At 32.8% G+C, this 26,717-nt stretch overlaps 1 protein-coding gene across 5 annotated transcripts; it reads right to left on the bottom strand.

The window, feature by feature from the left end:
• Positions 1-626: 626 nt before the first annotated feature.
• On the bottom strand, positions 627-25,697 carry LOC143250814 (uncharacterized). Of its 5 annotated transcripts, none has more exons than XM_076501859.1 (7): positions 25,534-25,697; positions 12,079-14,505; positions 6,871-7,045; positions 5,368-5,530; positions 4,621-4,744; positions 4,068-4,245; positions 627-3,582 (listed from the first exon to the last, which is right to left on the bottom strand). In XM_076501859.1, the coding sequence occupies exons 2-7, from the start codon at positions 14,502-14,504 to the stop codon at positions 2,887-2,889; spliced, it is 3,762 nt and encodes a 1,253-aa protein (XP_076357974.1). In that variant the 5' UTR covers position 14,505; positions 25,534-25,697; the 3' UTR covers positions 627-2,886. The 5 variants fall into 5 exon arrangements, with proteins under 5 accessions (XP_076357974.1, XP_076357975.1, XP_076357972.1 ...); XM_076501860.1 differs by having other exon boundaries at positions 25,528-25,666; XM_076501857.1 differs by having other exon boundaries at positions 24,710-25,666.
• Between the last annotated feature and the right edge of the window lie 1,020 nt (positions 25,698-26,717).

Raw genomic sequence — 26,717 nt, forward strand, 5'->3', positions numbered from 1 at the left:
TTATATTTAGCATCTCCTGTAAAACGTAACACATGCTGCAAAGAAATTTAAAATTTACAAGTTTCATATACTTAAAATTAATTTTATGTTACATATTACTCTGAAAAAGATTTAATTATTTTGATCTGTTGTTAGTTGTGCGGAAAATACGCTGCCCTAATGTTAGTTTCCTTTAGTTCTAAAAACAAGTTTTATAGTAATGAACAATCACAACTTCTCTGACTGGATAATTATTTTTGTATGCCCAAACTGTATCATGTGAATAGAGGTCATCGACTCATACTTTTAAGTGCCATCTTCTGTACAATTTAGCTTTGAAGCTTCCTTTACTCTTTTTAGAATAGATACTTGTGACATGGGTTGTATTTCATGAAGCCTTCTTACTATGACTAAAAAACAGCACTTCAGAAAGTATGTAAACTCATTGTTCTATTTCATCTATCACACTTAAAATTCTCAGATTCAAACAGTGTAAACTCATGCCCACAACAAAAGATGGGTTCCTGTTATGCTGTAATAAGCACTAAGGACCTTTCATTAGTTTAAGGTCCTAAAATAACTTTCTCAATGATATTGGCTTGAATATAAGATGTAAAGAACAAATGAATTTTTCAAAATTTAACATCTAACTTTAGTGATTCTCAAATTTATTACTTTCCTAAAAAGTTACCACATATTTTTGCACAAAATTCAGTTAAAAGATAGGGCTATAAAGTTGTTTTAAATCTACTACTAATATGAAGAATAACTTTAAAGTAGCATCTCAGTTTACCCATGAACCAAGTTCTCTCATTACTCTACTCTTATGAATACTCTAATGAATTGTTTATTGCAGTTTTTAGCTTATTATCTCCCTTCAAAGATTTTCAGTTGATTGATTTTTCAGAAATGGGTAAATGGAAAGAATACTTGGATAACACTAACATCTCACAGAAATTCATAGAACCAACCCAACTCTTAAACTCCAAATTATGAAAAAAAAAAAAAAACTTTTCAGTGAAGTGAAATAACTGGTAAAATATTTTTATCCTCGTTATAAAATAACAATCCACAATGTATTTCAATCTATTTAAAAAAATAGAATTAAATGAAATTCAATTTTCCTAAAAAGCTAAATGAAAAGTGGGTTAATCCACTTTGAAATTAAATTATTTTTAATGGTTCTTATGCACAAAGATATCAATATAAACTAAATTATTACTATATATTAGAATATTCCTTCAAACAAAGGTATTAAAATAGAACTTACATGTGTCAAGATTTATTCCATTCTACAAAACTGTCGTAAACCTTTACTGATCCCAATTATTTCATAATTTTAAATTCAGAGCATAAACAACTGAAGCCTAATACCATGGGCAAAGTAATGACCACTGATCTGTGTGAAAGTTATCTAACCTATACGATCTTTACCATACACCTCAAACTGACTATAACCAGATAGTTATAATATTTAACCATTTCTGTTCCATAACACTTCAAACATACAAGAACCTTGATATCTTTTGAGTCTCATGAAGTAAAAGGTATTGAAAATCAGCATTATACTGAAATATGGAAATCCCATTATCCACCAAAAAACCCTTAAAATATATATCTATGTGCACTCAACACTAAGTTTTCAAAAGTGAACATGTCAAAAGCCATACTAAAAAGGTAAAAACCATAAACTGCTTGAAAGATATTCATTTGTGTTTGACAGCATACAAACAGTGGGTTTTATACTTGAAGATATGTATCAGTAGCAGTACACACAATATAAATATGAATTAACTTTTCCAATATTTTTTGTTATTGTAAATAGCTGAAATGAAAAAGTTCTATTTTTCATATAAAATATTAATTGAAACTCATTTTCATGTAAGTATATAAATAACTTTAAACCTGTTAATGGAAAATCAAACTTCTTTGAAAGTTCAAGCAGGTCTTAAAACTTAAATATTGATTAATCTGCACTTTAAAACAACTTTAGCAACCAACATAGTGGAATATGTTTTGTTTTTTTATTCTGACAGAAAATGAAAATGTAAACAAATTTAAAATGGATTTTAAAACTCAAGTTACCCTTAAATGTTTTGGCAATTTTAATACAAAAATAAACCTGAAAAACATCTTTCAAAATCTTTAGTAAATCTGACAGATTTATTAACTGATCAAAATAAAGTCTAAAACAATAAAAAGTAAAATTAATTTTGAAAAAAAGTTATTACCGAAATCCACTAAAAATGAAATAAACTTGGTAGTTTTGCTAAAGTTTATGGAAGAAATAAAACTTAAAACCAACTACTTAAAAATAAGTTCTATATGTGTTTTGTTATTCAAATGAAGAAAAATAAACATTGGCCCCAGAAAGTAGTACAGTATTATACTAAACAAATATTAGCCTAAAAATAACCATTTAATTGTAAGTAAATCAGCATACATCAAATGAATAATTTCACTCTTCCCTTTTCTCTAAACATTTCACTGATTAAATTACCTTTAGCAGTTCACAATATCTATATAAACAAATTAAGAAAGCATACAAAAATAACAATGAAATTTCCCTAAGAAAGTCAGTATGAAATATCCTTGTATAAAGTTTGGAATTTGGCAACTATGGATTAGTTGTATAATAACAAAAAATAAAAATTCAGATGCCATATTTTTTTAGTGAAGTATGATCAAAAACAAGAAAGATGTGTAACACTTCAAATACTATAACCTTATTCTGCAGTTGAGCAACCTTGGAGGAAACTTGTGTATACAAGTTATAACTATATATCATAGAAACATCAAAACAATTACTCTTTGATTTAATAAAATGTTCTCTCTTGTTTCCATGCAAAAATACTCAAAATGTTATACATTCAAAATTGGTTTTTCTTGTGGTAGGTGTAAAAAAAGTTAGATATATTGTGGCTTCTTCATTAGGAAATCTAACCTCTTCAGAATATTATCAGAGCTGTCTTGGCCAAGATAATCCATTCGTCCTTGTTCCCAGGCAAACATACCTCGGAAATCTCCCACATCTGCCCCTGGAATATCAGTTTTCTTTGTTATATTTTCTTCTGAGGTCAACTTCTCAGACGATGCTGTAGGTTCAAAAGTCTTGGAAGATTTTTCTTCAGGTGGTAACACAGAGGTCTCTTCAGTTTCATTTGTTTCTTCTAATAGGGTCAATTCTTTCAGGTTTTCTTCTACATCAATATTTACTCCTACTGTTGATTTTTCCTCTCTTGTAGGCTTGAGAGATTCATCATTAGAAATGTTTTGTGAAGGAGCTTCTGGAGGTACTTCAACAGAATTTGTCAAAGATTCATCTCTTGATTTTTGAGAAGTAGGTCTTGAAACAGATCCACTTTCAGCCATCTCAGGAAGATCTTTAGAAGTATGAGAAATTTTGAAAGATTCATCTCTTGAAGATTTTCTAGAAGTAGGTCTTGAAACAGATCCACTTTCATCTGTTATAATGTCTGGGTAGGTTCTGAAAGATGGAGGAGTGGGAAGGCTCTCAACAGCTTGAGTTACAGGCGATGGGAAGAAGCTTATAAGCTCTTCAGCTGTGACATACTTTCGAACGTGCGCATGTGTCCGAATATCCTGAGTTACATAATCACAACAGTAATGTTAAAATTTAATGCAACATAGATATAAAAATTCTTACAAACACTAACTTGTTTTATTACCAAGTAATTTTAAAGAGTAACAGATAGATTTAAAACTAATATGAAATATAATAAACACAATATGAGAGCAACTGTACCCTGAATATTTTAGTGATAAATCATAAAACAAAATTGCTTATTGACAAAAGGTAAAAATTTTAGTCAGACTATCTACAGTTTTAAAATTAATGTGATGATCGAACAAGGAAATATTGACATGACATTTTACAATTTTCTACAGTAATTATTAGAAAGTCATATTTAAAATGATTATTTGTACCAAGTCCAAACTTTCCTCAATAAAAAAACGATTCTCAATGCATCTGTTATTTTTGTAAATGGCAAATAATTTAAGGTAAAATAATTTCAAAAGTTAGGTTTTTTTCTAAGTAGCATGTGGTTATTAAGAAGTAGATATACCTCAGATAATAAAGGAAACACTCTCTTGTTAAAGATACTCAACCAAAATTGCACAAATTGAGCATATGTGGGATGAACATTGGCTGAAGGTGACATCTGACCAGTCTGTGGGTGGAATTTAACATGCCATGGTTTATAGGAACCAAAGAAATGAACAATTTTCACATTTCTTCCAAATCTATAAAAATGAAAAATTTAACATTATTGACTCAATATGATAACTAATGTTTAAATATAACCACAGCAGCATACTAATGTGAATATAACTAGAAACAAAAAATATAAAATAGAATCTTTTATTTTCACTTAAATTTCTACATTTCAACTGATGATTTAACTTTGAAAGGCTTAAATAATACTTCTCATTAAAACTTGAAATTAACTTATTTACATCTGATCTAAAAACACAAGAAGCAAAGTATTAGTAAATAAAAGATAATTTACTCTTAAACAAAAACTTTTGCTATAATTATGCCACGTGTGTATGATTTGGAATAAAAGACTATTCCTTGTCACTACAGTGACAAGATTTACATTTAATGAATACACTTACTGTTTGAAAGCAGGAGTATAGGTGTAACTGACATTTGCCATTAGGTTGTAAATAAATGGTAACTTGTGAGATATGTTAAGAGCCCAGTTTCTGAAATACATGTTCAGCAGTCCCTGGTCACCACCTGGCAAATCAGTTATCATTACAAATATGGCCTTTGAATAGAGCAATAATTTAAGCCTAAAATGATTTACTATTAAACTGCAACAAGGAATTATGAATTCTCGTAACATATTTAGTGTTTTAAATCTTTCATTATAAATCACATTTAAAACAATTTTATTTAATTAGTCAAATATTGTTTTTTTAATTTTGCACAAAGCTATACAAGGACTATTTGCACTAGCTGTCCCCAATTTAGCAGTGTAAGGCTAGAGGGAAGGCAGTCACCACCACCCAAACTCTTAGGCAACTCTTACCAACGAATAGTGGGATTGACTGTCACATTATAATGCCCACAAGAATTAAAGAGAGCATGTTTGGTGTGACAGAGATCCGAACCCACGACCCTCGAATTACAAGTCGAGCACTTCAACCACCTGGCCATGCTAGTCGAATAATTTAAGGCATACAATTACTTCATTTCTCTTCACTCCTATCTGCCTTATTCTTGGTTCATTACTGTACAAATCAAGTTGCTATACTCACTTATAAAATACCTTTTACTGAACTTGAAGGAGGCAGATATCAGTAAGATAATTTCCCCAAACTGTAATACTTAAGTTCACAATTTAAATGTTTCCATACCGTCAAAGCTGCCTTGCTGCTCAGCAAACTCGATCAATCCACAGAAAGTTTCCATAGCAGGAACATAAACAAATACACCACTATTAAAGCAGTCTGGCCACCCAATATCTGGTACAGCTGAAATTTCATCTCGTTCAAACAGCTCATCACAATTCTGAACCACCTAATGGTAAATATTGGAATATTTAAGACATTCTTGAACTTTAAACTTAAATGTTAAAAAGGTTGAAAAAAAAAAAAAACAAGACAAAAATGTTTCTATTAGTAAAAATGAATTAAATTTTACTCTGTTGATCACACAGTGATTGCATAAACCCTAAAGTTTAAACATTTACAAGAATAATATATTAAATCATTTCAAAAACTAGTTTTGTGAAAAATATTCAACCACACTTGCTGCATATTCATGTTTCCAATGGTCAAGTTAACACATACAATCCCCCTTTCCAATTGAACATTATTCATATAACTGCTTTCAATTAGAGACAAATGAGTTATTCCTAATGGATATTTCATTGTTAATCAATGGTACTATAAAGACTGGTATCTAAGATTTAATATTATTGGTTAAATTCCTACAAACATCTCTTCCAGATACCTTTATACATTTTTACAAAAGGAACTGACAAACCCAAGGCCAATGTTTCACATGAAAAGGACTTTTGAAGCTCATACAGCTTAAATTGAAAAGTAATTGTGTAATTTACACTCACACCTACCTTTATTATTCTATTGAGAAAATCATAGAGGATTTTGTTTTGTGTTTTATTGGGGGAGAGACAAACTCGTCCAAGAAATTCAGTTTGACAAGAGGGTCTCAGAAATATCTAGTGATCAACAAATGTTTCCAACTAATATATGAAGCTTTGCTAAATGGCTAGGTTATCCAAATAAAATTAGTAATTTTAAACAATATTCCCCCACCCATACAGAATACCCACTACCTTAGAGAAACTTAGAAATTAAACATTTTACACCCTTGATAACTTAAGCTTTAGAAGATAATTCACTTTTTACTGATTCTTCAAGGTCATAGTAGTTAAGTGATTTTTTGAGAAGTGTGAACATTTCTGTACTAATTATGTTTACCAATGGGGAATTGTGTATTATGTTATTGACATATAGATACAGAATAAAACTTAAAAAAAAAATAAAGTCAACCTCCTTCACGTACCTTTCAAAACTGAAGTATGAATATCTCTATGTAAGTATAGTGAAAAATAATGTTAGAAGTTATAATAAGATACAGAAAACCAAACCCAAATTAAAGTCCATCTTTACTTTGTGTATGGGAGATGTTATAATATTGACAAGTCTCCCAGAAATGTTTACACATTGCACAGCATAAGCTATGTTATCAGGGCATATTCTTCTATGATCAATCATTTACATCATGTAAAAACTCAGTGAAACATGAATAATTAACTTTCTATACAAATTACTTCATAATTTACCATAAGTTAAAGATACTTGATACTATTACTAGGGCATGAACTAACTCACCACAGTATCTGGAGAAAGAAACACACACTTTGAAAATTGTGTCAGCCTCCAAATATGAAGTTTTGTGAAAGAAACCCCAAGTTCTGGTTGATCCAGCAAAGCCAGTTTTGTGGTTCCTTGAGTTCCTAAAAGTCGGATGGGCTGAACAATGTGAAACACTGTTGCCAGCATGTGTCTGAAATCAAAGTTAAGTTTTATTTATATTACTCTTAATAAAATGTCTTGCAAACACAGGATTAAAAAAACAAAAGTAAAGATCTTTTTATATTTAAAACTCAATGATAAACTAAGACTAACAATAATTATTTTCTACACAAAGATGTTCAGTAGTCTATAACAAATACCCACACAAGCCTTCTGTTGACATACAACCAGTTCTTTCATTTCAAAAGTTGGATACCTTTGACTGGAAGCAAGAACTTTTTAATACCTCTTAAGCTACTCTTTCTTGCTAGTTTTTACAAAAGGCTCAAGATCAGAAAATTGTGGGTTTGCTGCACTTCTACTGCTGAGGAAGTAATCTCCACTACCATTACCAGTGTGGTGTTCATGTACAAGTTGTGTAATTTTACTTTCAAAGAATCATTATGCAATATTCAAAAATGATAGGCCTATCAATCACCACCTTAAGTTTTTCTGTAACTGGGAGATGAAATACCTCCTATTGGTGTTACATCAGTATGTTAATAGTTATAGTTTTTGCTCAGTCTGTGTGGACTTCAAACCATTCAAGGTAAAGCTTGGTGTCAGCTGGCACACAGTTTAGGGTGAAAAACATTGTAACAAGCTTTATCAGGTCAAGTATATAGTTACCAATTGGCCATTTAACTTGTTCAGCAATTTCATGGAAGAAGTTTTCTTACAAGCATGTGCCTTAACCATCTTGTCAGTCTTTTGACCAATTTTCTTCTGTAAGAAAGTTATACCAGTGGATCACATCACTTAACTACCTTTTTCTTTGCCATTACAACATTCTGAAACAATTAAGATATATTTTGACTCCCTACGTCTTATTTAAATTATATGAATCATGAGTATCACACAGTTATACCATAGCTACCATGCAGCACTTTTACAGTAATTATCATTCTACACTACATTTGTATTTCCATACTATATTACCACAGTATTAGTTACTACAACTTGTTTTAAATGATATATATGTAAATACGTCTCGTTTGGGTTGAGAAAATTTTTTACATAGAGGAGTGAACAATGTTTTGACCTCCTTTGGTCATTGTTAGGTTCACAAAGAAAGAGAGGTAACTGACCAGAAGCTGACCACATGTTTGAAAGGGGTTGTGTAACTGAGTCAGAATGTAGAGGGCAGGCTTAGATGTTTGAATATATAATTTTATATTTATTTTATTATTATTTATTATATATTTTAATATAGATATAAAGGTGTTCCTTTGTATTGGTTTATTTTGGGCTTAAGTTGTTGTATAAGTAAGGCTTCTTTAATTTTGCATTTGTTTGTTTCTTTATTTAGTATTTGAGTTTTTTCTATGGTTATGTTGTGCAAGTCAAATAAACACCTTTATATCTATATTAAATATAGTAAAATAAAATTATATATACATTCAAACATCTAACACCGCCCTCTACATTCCAACACTCAGTTACACAACCCCTTTCAAACATGTGGTCAGCTACCGGTCAGTTACCTCTTTCTTTGTGAACCTGACGATGACCAAAGGAAATCGAAACGTTGTTCACTCCTCTACGTAAAAAATTTTCTCAACCCAAACACTAGCTATTTAGCCATATTTACATATACATTTCTCTACATCACTGATTGTTTTAATGATAGTTACCACACTGCTATCACAGTATTTAAACTACTACAGTTACCACTGTATAATTCACATTATAGCAGGCTGTACAGAAAACAATCACACTATAGATGTACAACAATGAACTGAGGAAGGCATTATTGACATGGTTTTAATAGTGATTTTGCTTTTTTTTTTTTAGTCATAATGAGCTCAATGTCTGTCACTTTTAAATGAAGCACAAAGCCATGACTTAAATTGTTTTTTTAATACTGTTTCTTTCAACTGGAAACAAACAAATGTAGGTTAGGTAATTTAAGCAGTTGTTATAACACTAAGGTTTGTTTAGCATAATCAGAAGAATACGGAGCCCAATAGTCACATTTTAAAATAGGAATGAGGCACATGGTGAAATAAAATATGGAATAGAATAACCACTAGTGGATATGGCAACCTCTACATCCTATGGAAGGCCATTAATAATGTTATATATCATAGGAATCATCCTCCAACCTTTTGTGCAGTTGGCCCTGACCTTAGTCTAAGAAATGGTAATACACAAACCCACTATGCTAAACTGGTTGACACATTCCTTGAAGACTTGCACATATTTGATAGCCATTTCATCCCATTAAGCAATTCAGTTATCTAAGTTACTCTGGAGAGCTACTGGAAATGACAAAGCAGCTATACTGATATTAGGCAATCAACATCAGTTTACCCTTATTGTTCATACTGACCAGTCCATCAATGTCAAAGTTGTAAAGTATAAGGCCACTTGTGTGTTTCAGATCACATGCAAATTATCAGAACCCTGATAAGCCCACATAAAAATGAAGTAAAATGACAACGTAGAACATTGCAATGCACCATTATACCTGAAACATTAATTCCAGCTATCCTGAAATCCACACTGTAGTGCCATTGTTACATTACTACATCTATTATACCAGTTATACAGTACTAAATTTCATATAGCAGCTACAATGCTCACTATTCATTTAAAAAACTGTTAAGGAAGTTACAGGAAAGCCAAACACTGAATTTAGATTTTTTAAAATCATAATAAAGCACATGCATCATGAAAAACTGAACATTTGTAGTAATCACAACTGAAACTTTATGGGGAGAGGTACGGTACCTTTTGAATACTAAATCAAGATGTACATAATATTCTAAACAGAACACAACCAAGTTTAGTAAACATTTTCTAGCATTTTAAATTCTATATGAATGTTGCATTATTGTGTAGAAAGCTGAGTGCATAAACTAAAATGATGTTACATATGCAAATTAGCAAGCCATGTGAAATGAAAGCCAATAATCACAGGTGAACAGCATGCACAAGAACTATTAAGAATTGAGTGTATCTTAGATAATGTGCTGTTATCAAATAATCATTTTTGAAAGTGATATTTAATGGCCATTCTTGAAACAAAATATTCATACAATCTGATCATTACATGTAGATTAAGGATTTAAAATTTCCAAGACAAGGATATATCTTGCACTTAAGACATTAGAAAATAAAGGAATATGGTTTAACCTGGAGGTACTAGGGTCATTCAAGAATGAGTCTTCCTCAACGAGCAACATTTGAAATCTTCTAACATAAGAATTGACACTTTGGGCAAAATATGTACATGTCACAGGTAATAATAGTATAGAACATTATCAGGAAAGATCTCCATCTCGGAAAGTAACAAGTTGCTTTTATGATATCAGTTAAATTGCTGCACACCCCATGAAGTTGAGAGAACGTGGTTATTCGTACTATTACACACGACATACTGGTCAAATTGTCAAATGTAACACCTACAGATTTCTGCCTGATCAGATTATTAGATTTGATGCTGGTAAAGTCATCCTCATACATAATACAAAAAATTAAAAGCACGTGGGAAGAAATTGTGCGTTTTGGCCATAAATGTAATAATTTTGCAGTAGAAACTATGATGCAGGGTTTTGTTTTTTAAAAATGCATGATGTGGCAGGATGGACTGGACTGTAATAATAACATGAAGGTGCAGTCATTTTAATAAAACATTTCATTTGATTAATAAAAATGGTTCATTTAAACAGTTTTCATTAAGAGAAAAGAAAAATCCTATGTTAATGCCAGCAGGGATCATGGAGGAAAGGCAAGGATAAGCAGTCTGGTCAGCTCATTTCTCATTCTTATAAAAACACAGCCACAAACCTTCAATCTTCTTAATTTCTGCTGTAAAAAAGCCAAGAAGATCAGACATGGCAATCATTCTCCTGGAAAATAATAGTATTGAATACTATTTATACTTAAGAATACTTAAGAATATTCCCAAAGCATCTTAGATAAGAATAGTGTTTTTTTGATCTAAATTACCAAAATTGGATTCTCCCTCCCCTTTGCTAAGGTTGAGCCACTAAGCCCATCTTAATATTTTTTTGAGAGAAAAAGGTGACATTTTTCCCACAAAAGACAGACAAGTAATGATTAATAAAGCAAGGAACAGGTGATGTAGTAAAGGAAGCAATGTCAATGTTCTCTACAATATTTCATTGAATGGAATAGTTTAAAATTAGCCATAAGAAACTTGATGCTCACTGATCAAACCTACCATGCAATCTTGTAAGAGGTACTAGATTATTATTATAAGGTCACATCCAGGACAATATAGTGGATTTAGAGTTTCTTAGACAGTGCATCCAAACAGCGTCAGAGAATGTCCATGACACTTAGGAAATCTGACTGGCATTTACCCAGCTATTTACAACTAATCCTGAGGAAGCCACTGTAGTGATTTCTGTCTAAAAGAATGAAAAGCCAAAGTGGCAAGTTGCAGTGTTAAGCATTCACTATTCTTCCCTTTCACAGGTTACCAGTTACATTTGACATGGATGAATGACTGGATCCCAGAGAAGGTATGGTGCACAGGCACCATGTATACAAGTCAATATGAGGTCATGTTGAACTACAATTTTTCAAAGAAAACTGATGATGCTTAAGCATTATGCTTACAATGTTATATTTCCTGTACTTTTCTTTTGTAAAAAACATTATGTAATTATTTCTTGCAATATGCATATACATGTAGAAGCATGAACAAGTAATCACAAAAACAGCATTCCTGCAGTTGGAAGAGAACAAAAACAGATGACAATAGGTTGATGCATTTTATATTAATAATCACTAACACTATTATAGCTTGTGATAAAACTACAGTGCAGTTGTGGATGTTACAAGTTCTTTTTTAAATTAAACAAACTTAATTTTCTTTAGAAGTTAACATTTGTTACAACAATATCCTTACAAGCTTGTAATTGTAAGTCATGGGCACAATGACATGTAATGAAACTTATCTGAAATTTTTAAAAATCAAATTTTAAAAATAGTTTAAATTATTTGAAAAAAGTAAAACAAAAACTTTCAAAGAGAAGAGCCAAAATTACTTACCTCAGTGGACGACAAACTCCATCTGTAATTAGAACCACTAAAGTCCGATTGGTTCCACTCAATCTTAACGAATTTCCTAGAACTATACAACCAAGAGCACACAGATTATTGGATGCTATGGTAACATATGCTTGTTCAAGTTTTTCAGGCTCAGGTGGACATGGAAGCCAGTCTCTAACAAAGTCAACCATTTTATCCCAGCTCTTTGGCCTTGGCAAAGTTTTCCATTGAGAGCCATCAGTTACTTCATAACTGAAAGCATGTGGAACTGGTGAAGTATGGGAGTTTTGAGCTGTTTCAGATTGATCAGAAGCAGCAGAGAAAGATGATTTTGCCCAATGAGGTGGATGATGAACTCTCCACTCTTCTGGTCTGGACTTCTCTCTATCACGATTAACTTCACTTGAACCACCATATGAATCGTGCTTATTGGACTCCTGTAAGTGCAAAGAAAAGTATCCTTTATTATAACCACCTCTTGGCAATGGTGAGTAATGGACTTGTACAGGAGTTGAGTAGCATGATGGTAGAGAGGATGGATGGGTGCCTTGGGGAGATGGATGTTCAGTTTCCCGATTAATTGGAGAATGAGAAGTAGAAAGAACACCACTGTATGAGGGAGGTAATCTACTTTCTTGATTAATTGGAGACGGATGTTCAATTTTCTGATTAACTGGAGAATGAGATGTAGAAAGAATACCACTGTGCACGGGAGGTAACCTACTTTCTGGATTTATTAGATGCAAGCAAGAGTTTTCAAAATGAGGAGATACTGAATGACTGGATGAATTATCATGGCCCTTTTCACCATTATGCAAGTCAACACTCTTTTTATGCTCCAAGTTTTGATACTGATGGTATTGATCTACAGATGATTTTGAACCTTGTTGACTAATCCATGCCTCCATAGCATGGCGTCTGGGGCAGGAAGTTGAATGTTGGAAAATTTCTTTTTTTATTATTTCTTCACTAAAATTAAAACCTCCCATATTGAAACACCATTGGGACTGATGCTGCTCCAAGCTGGAATCCTGCTGGGACTGATGCTGCTCCAAGCTGGAATCCTGCTGTTTTAAAGTGACACCACAATTGCATTCTGGGAAATGTGCAAAGCTTTCTGAGACTGGTACAGATTCCCCTAAATCTGAAGTTTGAGATACTTTAAAGGCTTCTTCTTCATTGTTTACTCTGAAAGGAATCATTGCTTGCTGCAATCTTTCTTTCACACACCAAAAGCACTGCTTATCACCATCTTTCCCTCCACCTCTCACAATATCTACAACCACATTATCCAGAAAATCTTGCAATATTGCAATGTATGACAAAACTTTTTTTGAACAAAATCCACAGATATTAGATTTATCTTTGGAAACCCAAAGGGTATTTTCTTTAGACAGGCCTGTTTCATCTTTAATTTTTGCATCTTCTGCACAGCTACTACTAAGAAATTTTTTAAAAGTTTCATCATAAAAATCTGGAGGTTCATTGGCATGTCTCGAACACTTAGATGGAGTTACTTCTGTCCGATGGTCAGCCTTGGAATCTGTATCAGATACATTTTGATCATTTATTTTTGTACCTTCTTTGAACTGAACTTCTATGCTTTCACCTTTTTGTTCACAGGAACTTTCTTTGAGTGGCACTCTGTCTTGAGATTCATCATCAAAACCATCAACAATTGCAAAATCTAAGTCACTCTGCAATGGTGGGACTTCTGGAAAGTCGGGATAAAAGTACTCTTCTGAATCTGTCTCAGCTACTGCCTCATCTCTATGTAACCCATGAACATCTATTTCCAGAAATTCTTGTTCTTTTTGCACCTTAGAGAACACCAGTTCAGAATCTAAAGATGCTGAGGAGTCAGACATAACCAACTGTGCATGTTCTACATCCTTAGGAAGCAAATTGATTACACCATCATCAGTGATGAATGTGTCAGTGCTTTCTTCTTCTGCAGAATCTTCAGGAAAATTTACTTGTTTTTGCTGATAGGCTTTAAGGAACTGATCACTCGTATACCAGTTTTTGTCTGTGTAACTAATAGCATCTTCATTTAGATTGTCTCCTGATTCTACTACAAATTGTAGTGAGGTATTTTCTTTATTGTTCTGTACAGTTACTGCTTCATTCTGTCTATATTGATCACCATATTGAAATTTATCCAAGTTCCTCTCTTGACTAAGTACAGATGATTTTTCTTTAACTGGAGAAAATGAATGCCGAGGGTTTGAAGAAAACATTACATATTCTGAAGGGTTTTCAACCTCTGTCACACTGTGGTCAACTTCCACTTCAGCTCTCCGTTTAAAATCAAAACCTAAAGCATCCAATTCATGTTTGTCGGTTGTTTCTAAATGCTGCATTACATCAGGACATGCTGCTGTTACAGCTTCATTCTCTTCTTTTAGAAGGCTGAGTGATGCCATTCTGCAAGATATTAAATATCCTTTCAGAAATAATTCAAACATCTGTTAATATGTTGTATTATCAGTTCTAAATTGTAAAGATGGTGCAGGAACTGTCATTTTGACTAACATTATGCAAGATCTGATAGAGTTTTATCTTAAAAATTGAGTAAATTCTCTAAATGCCTTATTACACTCATCTGTTTATCCCCTTACTGTTGTATGTTAACAGTAACTGATTAAACTCCTATCAACTGTTATGGATGTTAAGTATCAACTTATGTTGCTTCTAAAATAGACAAACTGCACAGATTAATAGCAGGTCACATTATTAAAGCTATAAAATAGGCTATAAAGCTATAGAATATTGAGTGAAGTTGAGAAACAATATAGATCAGGAATAAAACACCACAATTCACAAGTCTAAAAATATGGTTTTAAAAATCATGCTTTACAACACAATTCTGAAATCAGTTTCTTACAGGTATATAGTTTAAAATGCTAAAACTAACGTTTCTTACTATACAATTAATAGGCACCAAATGTGATGACCAGTGCAGAAAGATTGCAACTATTTAGCACACATCACTCTGAATTGGCCTTGAATGGGCATCAATAACAAACTTGTAAATCAGTTTCAGAGTTGAGCTTGGCTGTTGATGTAGGCTTTCGATCAAAACGTGAATAATCCAGGATATTTACACTCGAGGTTTTATTAGCCATATTTCTTCTTACTATTCGTGTATGGAAATAAAAAATTAAACGATACAGAACAAACACGTTGACCTCAGTCCTTAATACAATATGTGCACTGAAAATAAGAAATGATATAAAATTGAGAAATATGAACTGTACAGATTTGAACTAGTTCAATGACAATGAAACGATGCATTTGTTTCTACCTTATTACGTGTGTTGTATGCAATGAAATGACAAAATATGCAAGAAAAGATTCGAACCATACAGAGTATAGACGATCCTATTACGCATGTGGGACAGAATCTTGTACACCTAACATTTAACACTGTTGGTCGTTTTATGCTCTCCAGCATAGTACAATTTAATGTTTATTTGTGTGAAAAATATAACTATTATACTGAAATTTTAAATGACTATAAATCTATACTACTTAATGATCATACTACTCTGGGGAGTTTACACACTTTACACGAAAAAGGTTCGTAATTGAAAAGATTGGTCATGGTCCATCCGTACCATTACAAATTCCTACAAGTAGTAATTGACCTTTAGAATCTCATGGAACCTAACCCTTTGTTGTTTTTTGCATACGCGTTATTAACACATTTCGATGATTTTATTCGAGAAATTGGATAATCATTAAATAACTTGAGCTCAAAGTTTACTGCACGAACCAACGTAAGATACTCCCTAAATTAAACTTCACTTTCTTCTGATGCAGGTCAACAATTACCTAACTTGAAACACACAAAACAGTTTTCACTATTTCAAAGTCGACACCACTTCCGTTACGGGAGAGGGCGGAAAGAGAGTCCTTTATATTTCTCTGACAATCGTTTACAGTTTTTGGTGGCAAATCTTCATCCAGTGCAGCCGCGATTTCATGTCTTGTATGACACTTCCCGACGGAAGGTGTAACTCAATACTATCGCGTGAGATGTCACACCACATTCTTTAAAAACAAAATGTGGCTGGAAGAAAATGGTTGATTTTAGTGGAGAAATTATTGGTGTGGACACGTAATATACTGTATTATTTCAACATGAAACTGGTACTCACCATAATGTCATTATCAGACTAAGCTATATAATTATACATTTACTTATTTTGTCAACAAAATTTGCACATAGTAGCTACTAGTGTTGGGGACAGCAATTCTTATTGTAAGCTTGCTGTTGATTCTATCAATCTGATACTCCATATCGTTTTTGAAAATTCTGCTAATCGCAGCATGGTTATATAAACGTGCGTCATTTTCAATTATTCTCATGCTGTTACTAAATATATATTTTTTTTTTTTATTACGGGAAGTTATCGTTTTTAGTTACCTGACGTAAGCAATAGAAGACCACTACTTGCGACTCGTCAAGATTCATACATATAATACAAATGATTTAGCTACGAGGTAGCAAACAGCAATTTCCCTGCACTTTTCTAGGATTTAAAACTTCAGGTCTTATTTATATCGCTATACTTTTCAGATAGCACCAGTTTTCCGTAAGAAAGTATACAAGTCGACAGAATAAAGGGGACATTCATTGCCAAATAAGTTTGTATTATCTAGAGTAATTTGCAAGCAACCAAGACTGAGTGAAAGTACAATCACTGATCTTTATTCGCACGAGCACTGTGAAAATGTATTTTACTTGCCACAATGGGCACCTTCCTTGGTTGGAAGACATTCTAGCTTAAGACGAGGTAGTATGCAAGATTACCCGTTTACTTTGTGTTCCATACTTAATATATCTCCAGTTACTTAGTTAACATAAGGCTTTCCCAGAGCTAGCGGTGTGACTGGCCATTTCACAGGAAACAATAGGGGTCATTACCTAAAGATACTACCCGGCTTTCAGTGGAAAATAACATCATACTGCAGGTGAGATTTCAGGTATCTAACACAGGAAAACACAAGATGCAACTCCAAGTGAATGACACAGAATAGGTAGCAAGAGCGACAGTAACTTTTTGAACGTGCACATATCTTAAATTTTACAAATTGTCTAATTTAACAAAGTAAAGAAAAGTAGTACTTTTACATACCACATACTTTAAGTTATAACAAGTCAAAAAAAGTCAAACATTTTCGAAAGTAAATAAACGTATCATGAAATTAATTCTTTAAAAATTCATACGATGTAAATGGTTTTGGAATAAATCCTTACCCAAACTTCGTTGTATTGTAACAAAACTGTTTATAAAATTACTCAAGAGTCAACTCAGTTCAAAACGTACCAGTTTCTCAGACGAATTGCTAATAAGGCATCTCCACTAATACTATATATCAGTTATATCCCCGTTTCCATAAAGTGTCGTGGTATTGTTAAAATGCCCCCTCGGCACTAGATACAGAAAATATGGTATGTTTAGTATATTACACTTTACTTTCAAGTGTTAATTTCATTCTTTCTCCTTTCCCCCCTAACAAAACAACCAAGTTTTATTAGTACATTTCACGAGTTTGGTAGAATTCTAACGCCCTTCATACACAAATAGAATGCTTTATGAAAACTTTGCACATACCAGCAGAGGTTCAACACTGTGTGAAGTACAGAGTGCAAATGACAAAGCATCAACTTCCATACACAAAAAAATTAAAACCAAAATAGTTAAGTTTAGTATTTCTAATAGTGCACAAACGAGCAGTAATTCTGTGTCTTAATAACTAAACACAAGACGTGACATTTCATACTAAAAGTATGGATCCCGAGTTAAGCTAAAACCACACACACACGTTACCAATAGCGCATTAAGCAAACAGGACAGGAATAGTTTCTTAGGATTCTACATAAATCAGTTAACTTCTGCAGTCACCAGAATGCAATATCAAAAGAGGATCATTAGCATCTCCTACCATTAACACCTTTATTTTACTAGATTTCTACTAAAACATAATCAGTATACAAGACGTCGTTAGGAATATTTGCAAACTTTCATTTGTTTATCATTGAAATTACTGGAGGTTACTATTTATGACCAGAAGCACGTGACGCATCAAGAGCCTTACGTCAGCTCACGAGAATCATTCACATGGAATTTCTTTGTAGGAGTCAAATGATTTCATTCTATTTCCCATATTGTTCGATTTAACCAATCGCATCACTTATAACGTTGTGCAAATGCGATCTAACTAAAACTCAATTTAAAGCACAACAACCAAATTGTGGGCTGAAGATGAAACAAATCGAACACAAAACTGTCTACTCTCAAGGTGATAAACAACAGAACTGACCTGATATGCAAATTAAAAACGTGACGTTCTCATTTCCGAAACTTCCGAATACCCTGTGCTTAACGAGTTTCACGCTGATATTAAAAACTCCAAAGCTAAATCGTTATCCTATTAACTAAAAACAAGTAACACCACAGCCACGCAAACACCTAGAAATACCTGTCAAAAGTTCAACTTAGTTCAAAGCTAGTGCACCACGTTACACGGGAAAATGTCAACATGTAAACACACTGACAGCCAACAAGCCACTGTCCATTCTTTTTAAGCCAGAAAGGAATGAAACACTCGACCTGGATAGAGGTCATCTGCGGTTACGATAGTTTAACAGTAGTTAGGTATCTGGAATTGACTGTCTTCAGATGAGGAAAATGCAGTGAACGCAAGAGGTTTAATAAATGTTTAAATAATAAAAAAGACTAGCCAAGCCTCGCTTTTAATTCCGTTTCTAATAGACGTGACAGCCTATATGGATCAAGAGGTTTCTTGTTATGTATTATATTCACGTAATCACATCTTAGTGATTTTTGTTCACGTTCGGTTATTTAACTGTTTGTTTTAGTTTTTGCCCCAGTCCTCACTAGTGTATTTATTTATTTACCTGAGGGTGAGCTAATCCCACCCACAGTGATATTTAAACTAAACAATTATTAAAAGTTAAATAACGTCACAAATAAACCCAAAAGTTCAAAAACCAAACTGGTAAGCCTGGTTAAAAAATACAGGTTTGAGAAAAGTACCATTCGGTAGATTTCTCATATATTACAATGTTAGGAAGTGTCATAAAAAAATTTAAAATTTAATTTTCGTACAAAAAGGCGATAGATTTTGTTGCTGTTTTTACAGTAAAAAAACATAACCAGTACGGGTGGGGTGGGGGGCTGAGAGCTTGAATCTAAGTCAGACATACTTGTGGAGATCGTAATCACGTGAGGCGAAAAGTGTTAACATAATACAGCGTCAAGTAAAAATTGGATCAGAAACACAAAATGAGGAAAGCTCGTGCACACTGTCACGTGAAATATTCATACACACGCAGGTCTCATCACGTGTTACAGTTTGACCGTGATCCACACGAACTACTTGGGGCCCAAGGACAGTGAAGCCCAAGTTTCCATAAACACAAGTATGGTATCTAAAAGCAGTAGTCAAGTTAAAGCTTTCGACTAAACTATTAACACGAAACACAGAAACTGTTGCGTAAGTAATTCAGTCACTTCCTCCACGCTGTTTCTAATTATGGACAACCATTAACTCAAATTAGCCAGGAAAAAGTTTTGAAGTGAGAAAGGAGAGAACTAGTGAGCAAAATAGTAATGATTTGTGCTCTAAAGAAATGTAAAAATAGAGAGAGAAAGAGAGGTTTGAATTACATAACAGTACCGTGTCGTCTGTCCATGTACCTACTTCACAGGATGTGACCGGATCGTCACCAAAATTGGTATGGAGGTCCATAAGGTTTGCATAGGTGTACAAACAAATTCAGTTTTGCATATTTTTCGGTTTTGTTTTTGTGGTTTTTATGGGCGTTTTCATAATTATATACAAGGGAAGCAACTTTGTCCTAAAATAACCCTTAAGTCATTAATTTACACAACTTCCGTCCAGGGAACGAGTACTCTAGCTAAAACTATACATTCACGATTATCGTAAGTTTATTAGTGACTTGATAAACAAGAAAGCCATAGATCGTATGTTGTTTTTCGCAAATCTATGTTATACAAATATTAAATAAAACGACCTTAAAACAGTTACGCAAGACTAGTTTTTCCAATAGGAAGTTTGTTTTTATTTCAAAACTAATACTGAACAAGTCATTCTTAACTGGTTATTAACTATGAATTTGCACAGTAGACAAAACTTCGTAAACAACTTGCTAAAACTGGTTACAAACACACGGACATAACATCGTAAACAACTTAAGTTCCCTGTTCAATAACCTTTAACAAATATGACACGTCGTCACCTACGAGTACCTCGAGATACCCAGTTCATTTTTTTTTTTTGTTATCCACTGAATTATAGGAAGAATCGTTTTACCAAAGCAGAGCCGTTTTTTTTTTTTTTTTAAGGAGATGGGTGGCATAATAATAATAAAAATACTTAAAATACTTTTACTGGTTTCCGATACGGACGAATATTTTGAACACATCTAATTAAAAGTTTACACAAATTTAGAATTATTATAACTGTGTAAGGAAAGCATTAGGGGGGGATGGAGCGTGCCCACTCAAAGTATATGGAAGCGATGCCACTGCGCGAGTATTATTAAACGAACGGAGACAGGGGGAAGCTAACATACCATCAATGGCAAAAGGTTCAGCCATAACGTCTACGTAAATGCACTCCACCCCCCCCCTCACAAAAGCTGAGATCAGCATTTAAAATAACCTTGGTTTGAATACGTGAAGAAATTTAGAACAATATCTACCCGTTTGTGAAAAGTTCATTTGTATAGCTTCATTCAATTATTATTATTATTTACATAACAGTCTACGTATCAATTTTACAACACCTGCATATTGAGAGCCAGAAATCTTTCAGGGTTCATGTTAACATTAAAATAAGATATAAAAGTCAGTTTGCGAAAATCAAACGTGTAATTATCATGAAACTTAACGTTATGAACACGATTTTTCTCGGATAAAACCTGGGCCTATAAAATTAAATATTCGCCGAGAAAACATTGACTTAATACACCCACCGAATATCGGTAATACTTTGTTAGCTCATCTTGTTATTACTAGTATCACTTCACACTAAACATTCCAACTTGCTAGGTATTAGTTTCCATGTGTATCTACCAACTGGAATATTAAAGTCATAATCGCGTTCAAACATTAATAGAATATCAGATTATACAATGTATCTATATTTGACGCATTCGTCACAGTACGATAAACTTTCTTGCATGTTGTATTACAAGGGCCATTCATCAACAATTTAATTCAAATCGAAGTAAGTTCTCTTTAATACAAAATGCTTAGTTATTGTGAACGAATTTAGGACTATTTATAAAGTAATTACTTTAACGTCTGGCTTCCTCTGCCAGCTTTTCTTAGGCATCACACACCATTAACACAATCTTGTACATTATTTACATAATATAGGTTAATATTCTCATGCATTTTAAAGTACAAATCTGTGCACTGTTAATATTACATAATCTTACCCATTTGAAACAGATTCAGATGCAGGAACAAGCAGAGATGGAAGTTGAACAAATAATACTATAGCAGGTTCTGCAAACAGCTGAACTACATAAAAGTTTAATATTCTACTGCCACAAGAGAAACCAAACTTTTTAACTGCATGAAATGTGTACAAGCTTGATGAAAGAATGGTCAATCAATCATTTAAGTTTACTAATGATAAAGGTCTTAGGTATTCCTGGCCGTGAAGACGATAGTGCTACTTTACAAAATAAATTAATTTAGCGAGACGGACAAACAACTTTTAGATAGGTTTTGATCACGATAAATGCAAGATATTGCACGTGGGTTATAGTCTGAATGGAAATAATCTGAAACAATGTCATGGAAGTAGGATGCTGGTGTAATAACTGAAGTCTCTTAAGCTATCTAAGCAGTGTACTGTTGTCAGTTGTAGGGCAAATATGATTTTTTAGGTTGTATCTACAGAAATAATGAATACAAGTCTAAAATGGTCATTCTGTTGTATACGTCACTTGATTGACCATGTTTTGGCTATTGTGTTCAGTTCTGGACATCTTACCTTAGGAAAGACAGATTGTTGGAAAAGGTTTAAAGAAGGATTACCAAGGTAATACTTGGGGTTGTCATAGGAGAGATTAAATCCGTAAAAAGGTTTCTTCTTAAAAAAGTTAGGATCTGATTGTAGCTTTAAGATTGCAAAAGGAAGTTATAATGTTGATGCATCAACATTTTTCGTACTTCACGAGATAATTATAGAACTAGGAGAAATTTAGAGAAAGCAAACGTTTTCAGCTAAGACTATTTATGAAATTCGGTGGTGTGGCCTATAGCATAAGTTGTCTTCGAATGTTGTGGAAGTAGTAAATTTGAGCGAGTTTAAAGCTTGATATATACAGGAATGATAAACTGTTTAAATGTTTAAACTTATTTATTTAATACCTTTAATTTGACTTAAGAGGATAGGACAGCTAATATGAAGCAACAATTACCATGTGTACCTACATAAAATTTGTAGAGCTATTAACAGAACGTAGATGAGTGTTGTAATAATAATAATAATAGTAGTATAAAAATCGAGCGAGTTAAAGGTATTTGTACCCAAAATATACCTATGAACTGACGGCGTCACTCTGATATCGACAAGTCAGTGTAAAATAACATTCGTGTGAAGAAAAACTTGTCCTTTGTACATAATTACATTTCTATTAAACCAGAATTTTTGAAATGTATATTTTTTCTTTCAGTGTCCCCGTATATTATATCTTCTGTTTACTCTCCTCTATCACGCACTGTCGCTAAGTCAGCAATGTAGGGTAAAATGAATATTTGATAACTGATATACATAAATCCCTTACTCAGTATCACCGACACCACCGGTGCATGTAAACTATACTCACGATACACTCGTACATTTGATTCTAAAACACCTGACAATTTAATGTACTTTAATCTTTAGACATATCTCGTTTACCCTTAATTGACCAATTATTGAAATTACACCAGCACGCATCTAGTTTACCTTAAAAACAAAAGTGCTTGGATCTCAGATAAACAGTAATAGCATTAGTTAAGTACTAGAACGGTTGAAAAGACCGTTCGCAGATGCGAACATAAAAATAGGCGTTCGCTTGGTTATTCCGAAGGACGTATCTACAAAGCACCATGGCACTTATCAGGTTACCGGCAACGCGTGCGTAGTTACTTTTAAGTAACATTTTCACGTGGAAGTTTCCAGTACGATATCTGTAGCAAACAAAGATGGAGTCGTGCAAACTATTAACATCCATGCCGAAGGAGTGCTTCCACGCTATAATAAAGGGCTCGAGTCAACAGCATTGAGATGACATTTTTTAAAAAATTATTTTTAACACTTTATACTTTTGTTCTTAATACAGCAAGTTCTATTACTTCATGAATTAGTCAGTGCCAAATAGGATACAACAGAGAAGAGTGTTGGTCTAAGGCTGAATTTATATAAATTTCACAATCAACTATCATCCACAATTATCGTGTAAACAAGACTAAATGAAGTTAAATTTTAAGTCATTCACAAATAACAATTACGGCAATGATTAATAATTATATTTTAATACATTTATTTATAATACTTATTTCATTTACTATCGTACAAGATATGTCATTTCGTTTACCATGAAGTTCTAAATGTGACTAATGATTAAAATTTAAATATGTCACACTGACCAGAAAATTTTCACTAAGTCATCTCTTTCACTACAGAACATTAACAGTTAAGTTTTAGTCCACTTTCTTACCGATCGAGTGAGATATGGGTTGTTTAACTATTTTTATTTTAAATATAGAGTATTTATCATTAACTGCAGTTATTGTGATTGCGTTAACTTCAGAATGGTATAAAACCAGAATTCATAGGGCATGTTTATTTAGACTTAACGATGGAAAACGGACAACCAACAAGCGAAAAGCAGCGGTTAACTACATCTCAAATGGCCCTGGGGCAAAACCTTTGTTGCGCCGCCCAAATAACATCCTGTTAGAATACTTTCCCCTCAAATCTATAATACTCAAAACAATTTTAGCCCAACCAATAACTTTCGACATTTTATAATAATGTTTAAATTCTGAAATACCTAGAAAGAAACCAGTTTTTTTTAGGAACCCTAAGGTAAGTTGCTCCACCTATTGCTAAGCCACGAGCTAGGTGATCCGAAGCCTTGCGAAGGAGGCCGTACGCTACCTCAGACGAAAACGCCTTGCGTGCATTTTGTGAACAAATTTAACACTTAATATAAAATCCACTTACAAAACTGTACAGTATAGTGCTATTAAGAAATTAAATTTTTCAGAAAAATTATATTACTTCAAACATTAAACATTTTAATAAATGGATTCAGCGAAAGAAACGCATAGAAGTTGAAGCTGGAAATTTTGAATTTTTTAAAGTAAATCAGATTTTGGTATAGTATTAAAATATAAATACAGAGTGGATTGTATGAAACGTTAACATTGTGCTTATTTTAGTCAAATGTTTCTATTTCAAAACTAAAATAAAACCTTAAATAACGTGAAAGAAAGTGTTATATACATTAAACAATATATAAACTAATATTTTCGAATTTTTAAACCGAAATAGATTTAACTCTCACCAAATTATAAGGCTTGTTCGTTGTCTACCATCTATGTATGGCTTATCACTTCTGAAAATTTTCAAATTTGGGTTGATTTAGCAATAGTTCTTAGAAATTACTATTATTACCACTGCAATAAAGCATCTTCACCAAACCATATACTACCGGTTTCTTAATACAGTAATAACGATTAATGTATATCAGATAATCCACCTTAAATAATAGCCTGTTGACTCAGAAAATTAAACTAATTACCGATGAATCAAATTGCAAGAAACAATTCACTTATTATCTAGCCCATTAAAATTCCATCTTTCTTACGATTTCAATTTTTCGCCCAATATAGGTTTATTAATATTTCTATTTCCTTTCTTTTAATATTTATGACACATTATCACTTTCTCGTACGAATACTAATAAATGAAAAAGTACGTCTCAATAAAGACTGCGATTCTACAATTTACAAGAAAGGTAGTATCCGAATGTATTAGAAGTACACCGCCAAGAAACTAATTTGAGTAGTTGAAAGATTCGGGGTGAAGTCTATCGTATACATTACGATTACGACAAAACACGGCTTTTGAACAAACCTGATATCCATAATAGCAAAATGTGGTCTCAAACGTATTGGTTAGAGAAGAAATATCACTCCCATTCTACGTGTTAATAAGAATCGGCCAACTTCATTGACAAAAGTTTAGAGGTTTGACCTTGGTGAAGTTAAGGAACACTAGCATGTTATACAGGGAGATATAATCTAGAATATAAGTAACTATGGCACAATTTTTTTCTAATATTAAACTAAAAAAATATTCAAATGAAACCAAGCTATTTACAAGTACTTTGCTAGTTGCAAACTGTTACAATCGCGTATTCTCTATTTCTTCTCAACTTCTTTGACTGGATTTCACACTTAACAAGAGCTCCAACCTCAAAAACTAACAGACCTATAGCGATCCCGCGACTTGTGCAAAATTATGCAAATTACGTTTCTCAAAGCGCCCTCTAAACAAAGATGTAAAAAGGAAAACTATTTTATTTTACCTCCATAAATTTATTTGCAAAACAAGAATCAACTAAAGTCTCAATAAATTTCTTCTTGTTAACAATTACATTAAGGAATTAAAATTTTACGTTGCAACAGGAAACAAATAAACAACAACAACAAAATCTTGAATGCTATAGCACTATAAAACTAACATATGATGAGTAAAAAAATACAAAACCCTCAGAAATAACTACGAAAACGAATTAATTAAAGACGTCTTTTTTGAACAAAATAAAAATAACATAATAACAAAAAAGTGAAACAAAGTTTTTATTGTACACATATATTGTGGACTCATCTATCCTGAAGTTGGAACTGACAATGCATCAAAAATATGTTCCAATTATAGAAAACTTCTTAAGAAATCAGATATTTAGAAAGTTTACCAAAAATAAATATATCACATGGAAAGTACTGAATAAATATTTTACGAGAGATTTATCCTTTTGATTGTCGAGAAAACACGCTTTTTATTACTGTAAATATTTTAACTTTTATTGTTTTAATTAATTATTTTGTTCTTAATCCAACGTTTTGGAGCAAATGGGGCCTACTGGTCCATTTTGCCTGTTCCATCCTCTAAGTAAACTAAAACTATTAATAAATACATGTTTAAAAAATCAAGCCAGCACTTATTATTCACATACTTACTCAGCTTTCTCTTAAACTTGTCTCCCGCTAGTACACCGGTATATCTATGGATTGACAACGCTAAAATCAGGGGCTCGATTCCCTTCGGTGGGCTCGGCTTTGCTATAAGAAAACACACAAACACACTTCTCTTGAGCTCCCTCAAATTTACTTCCATCACGATATCCCTAAGATCATCTAAAATTTATATTTGTGTACCCTAGTTCTACTATTTTCACAATTAAATATAAAAAAATGATGTATCAACACTATAAATTCCATTTAACATTTTAATCGCCGCAATCAGATCCTCTCTGTCTCTCTCTTTTTTCTTCAAGATAAAACGAT

The sequence above is a fragment of the Tachypleus tridentatus genome, chromosome 5 (assembly GCF_004210375.1).
Source record: "Tachypleus tridentatus isolate NWPU-2018 chromosome 5, ASM421037v1, whole genome shotgun sequence".
Lineage (NCBI taxonomy): Eukaryota > Metazoa > Arthropoda > Merostomata > Xiphosura > Limulidae > Tachypleus > Tachypleus tridentatus.

Bases quoted from the DNA above. Each gene is read 5' to 3' on its own strand.
- LOC143250814 (XM_076501856.1), bottom strand. The intron at 5,531-6,870 runs GTGAGTTAGTTC...ATTTACCATTAG, and splicing joins TTCTTTCTCCAGATACTGTG to GTGGTTCAGAATTGTGATGA. The intron at 3,583-4,067 runs GTATATCTACTT...TATGTAACTCAG, and splicing joins TGTTTCCTTTATTATCTGAG to GATATTCGGACACATGCGCA.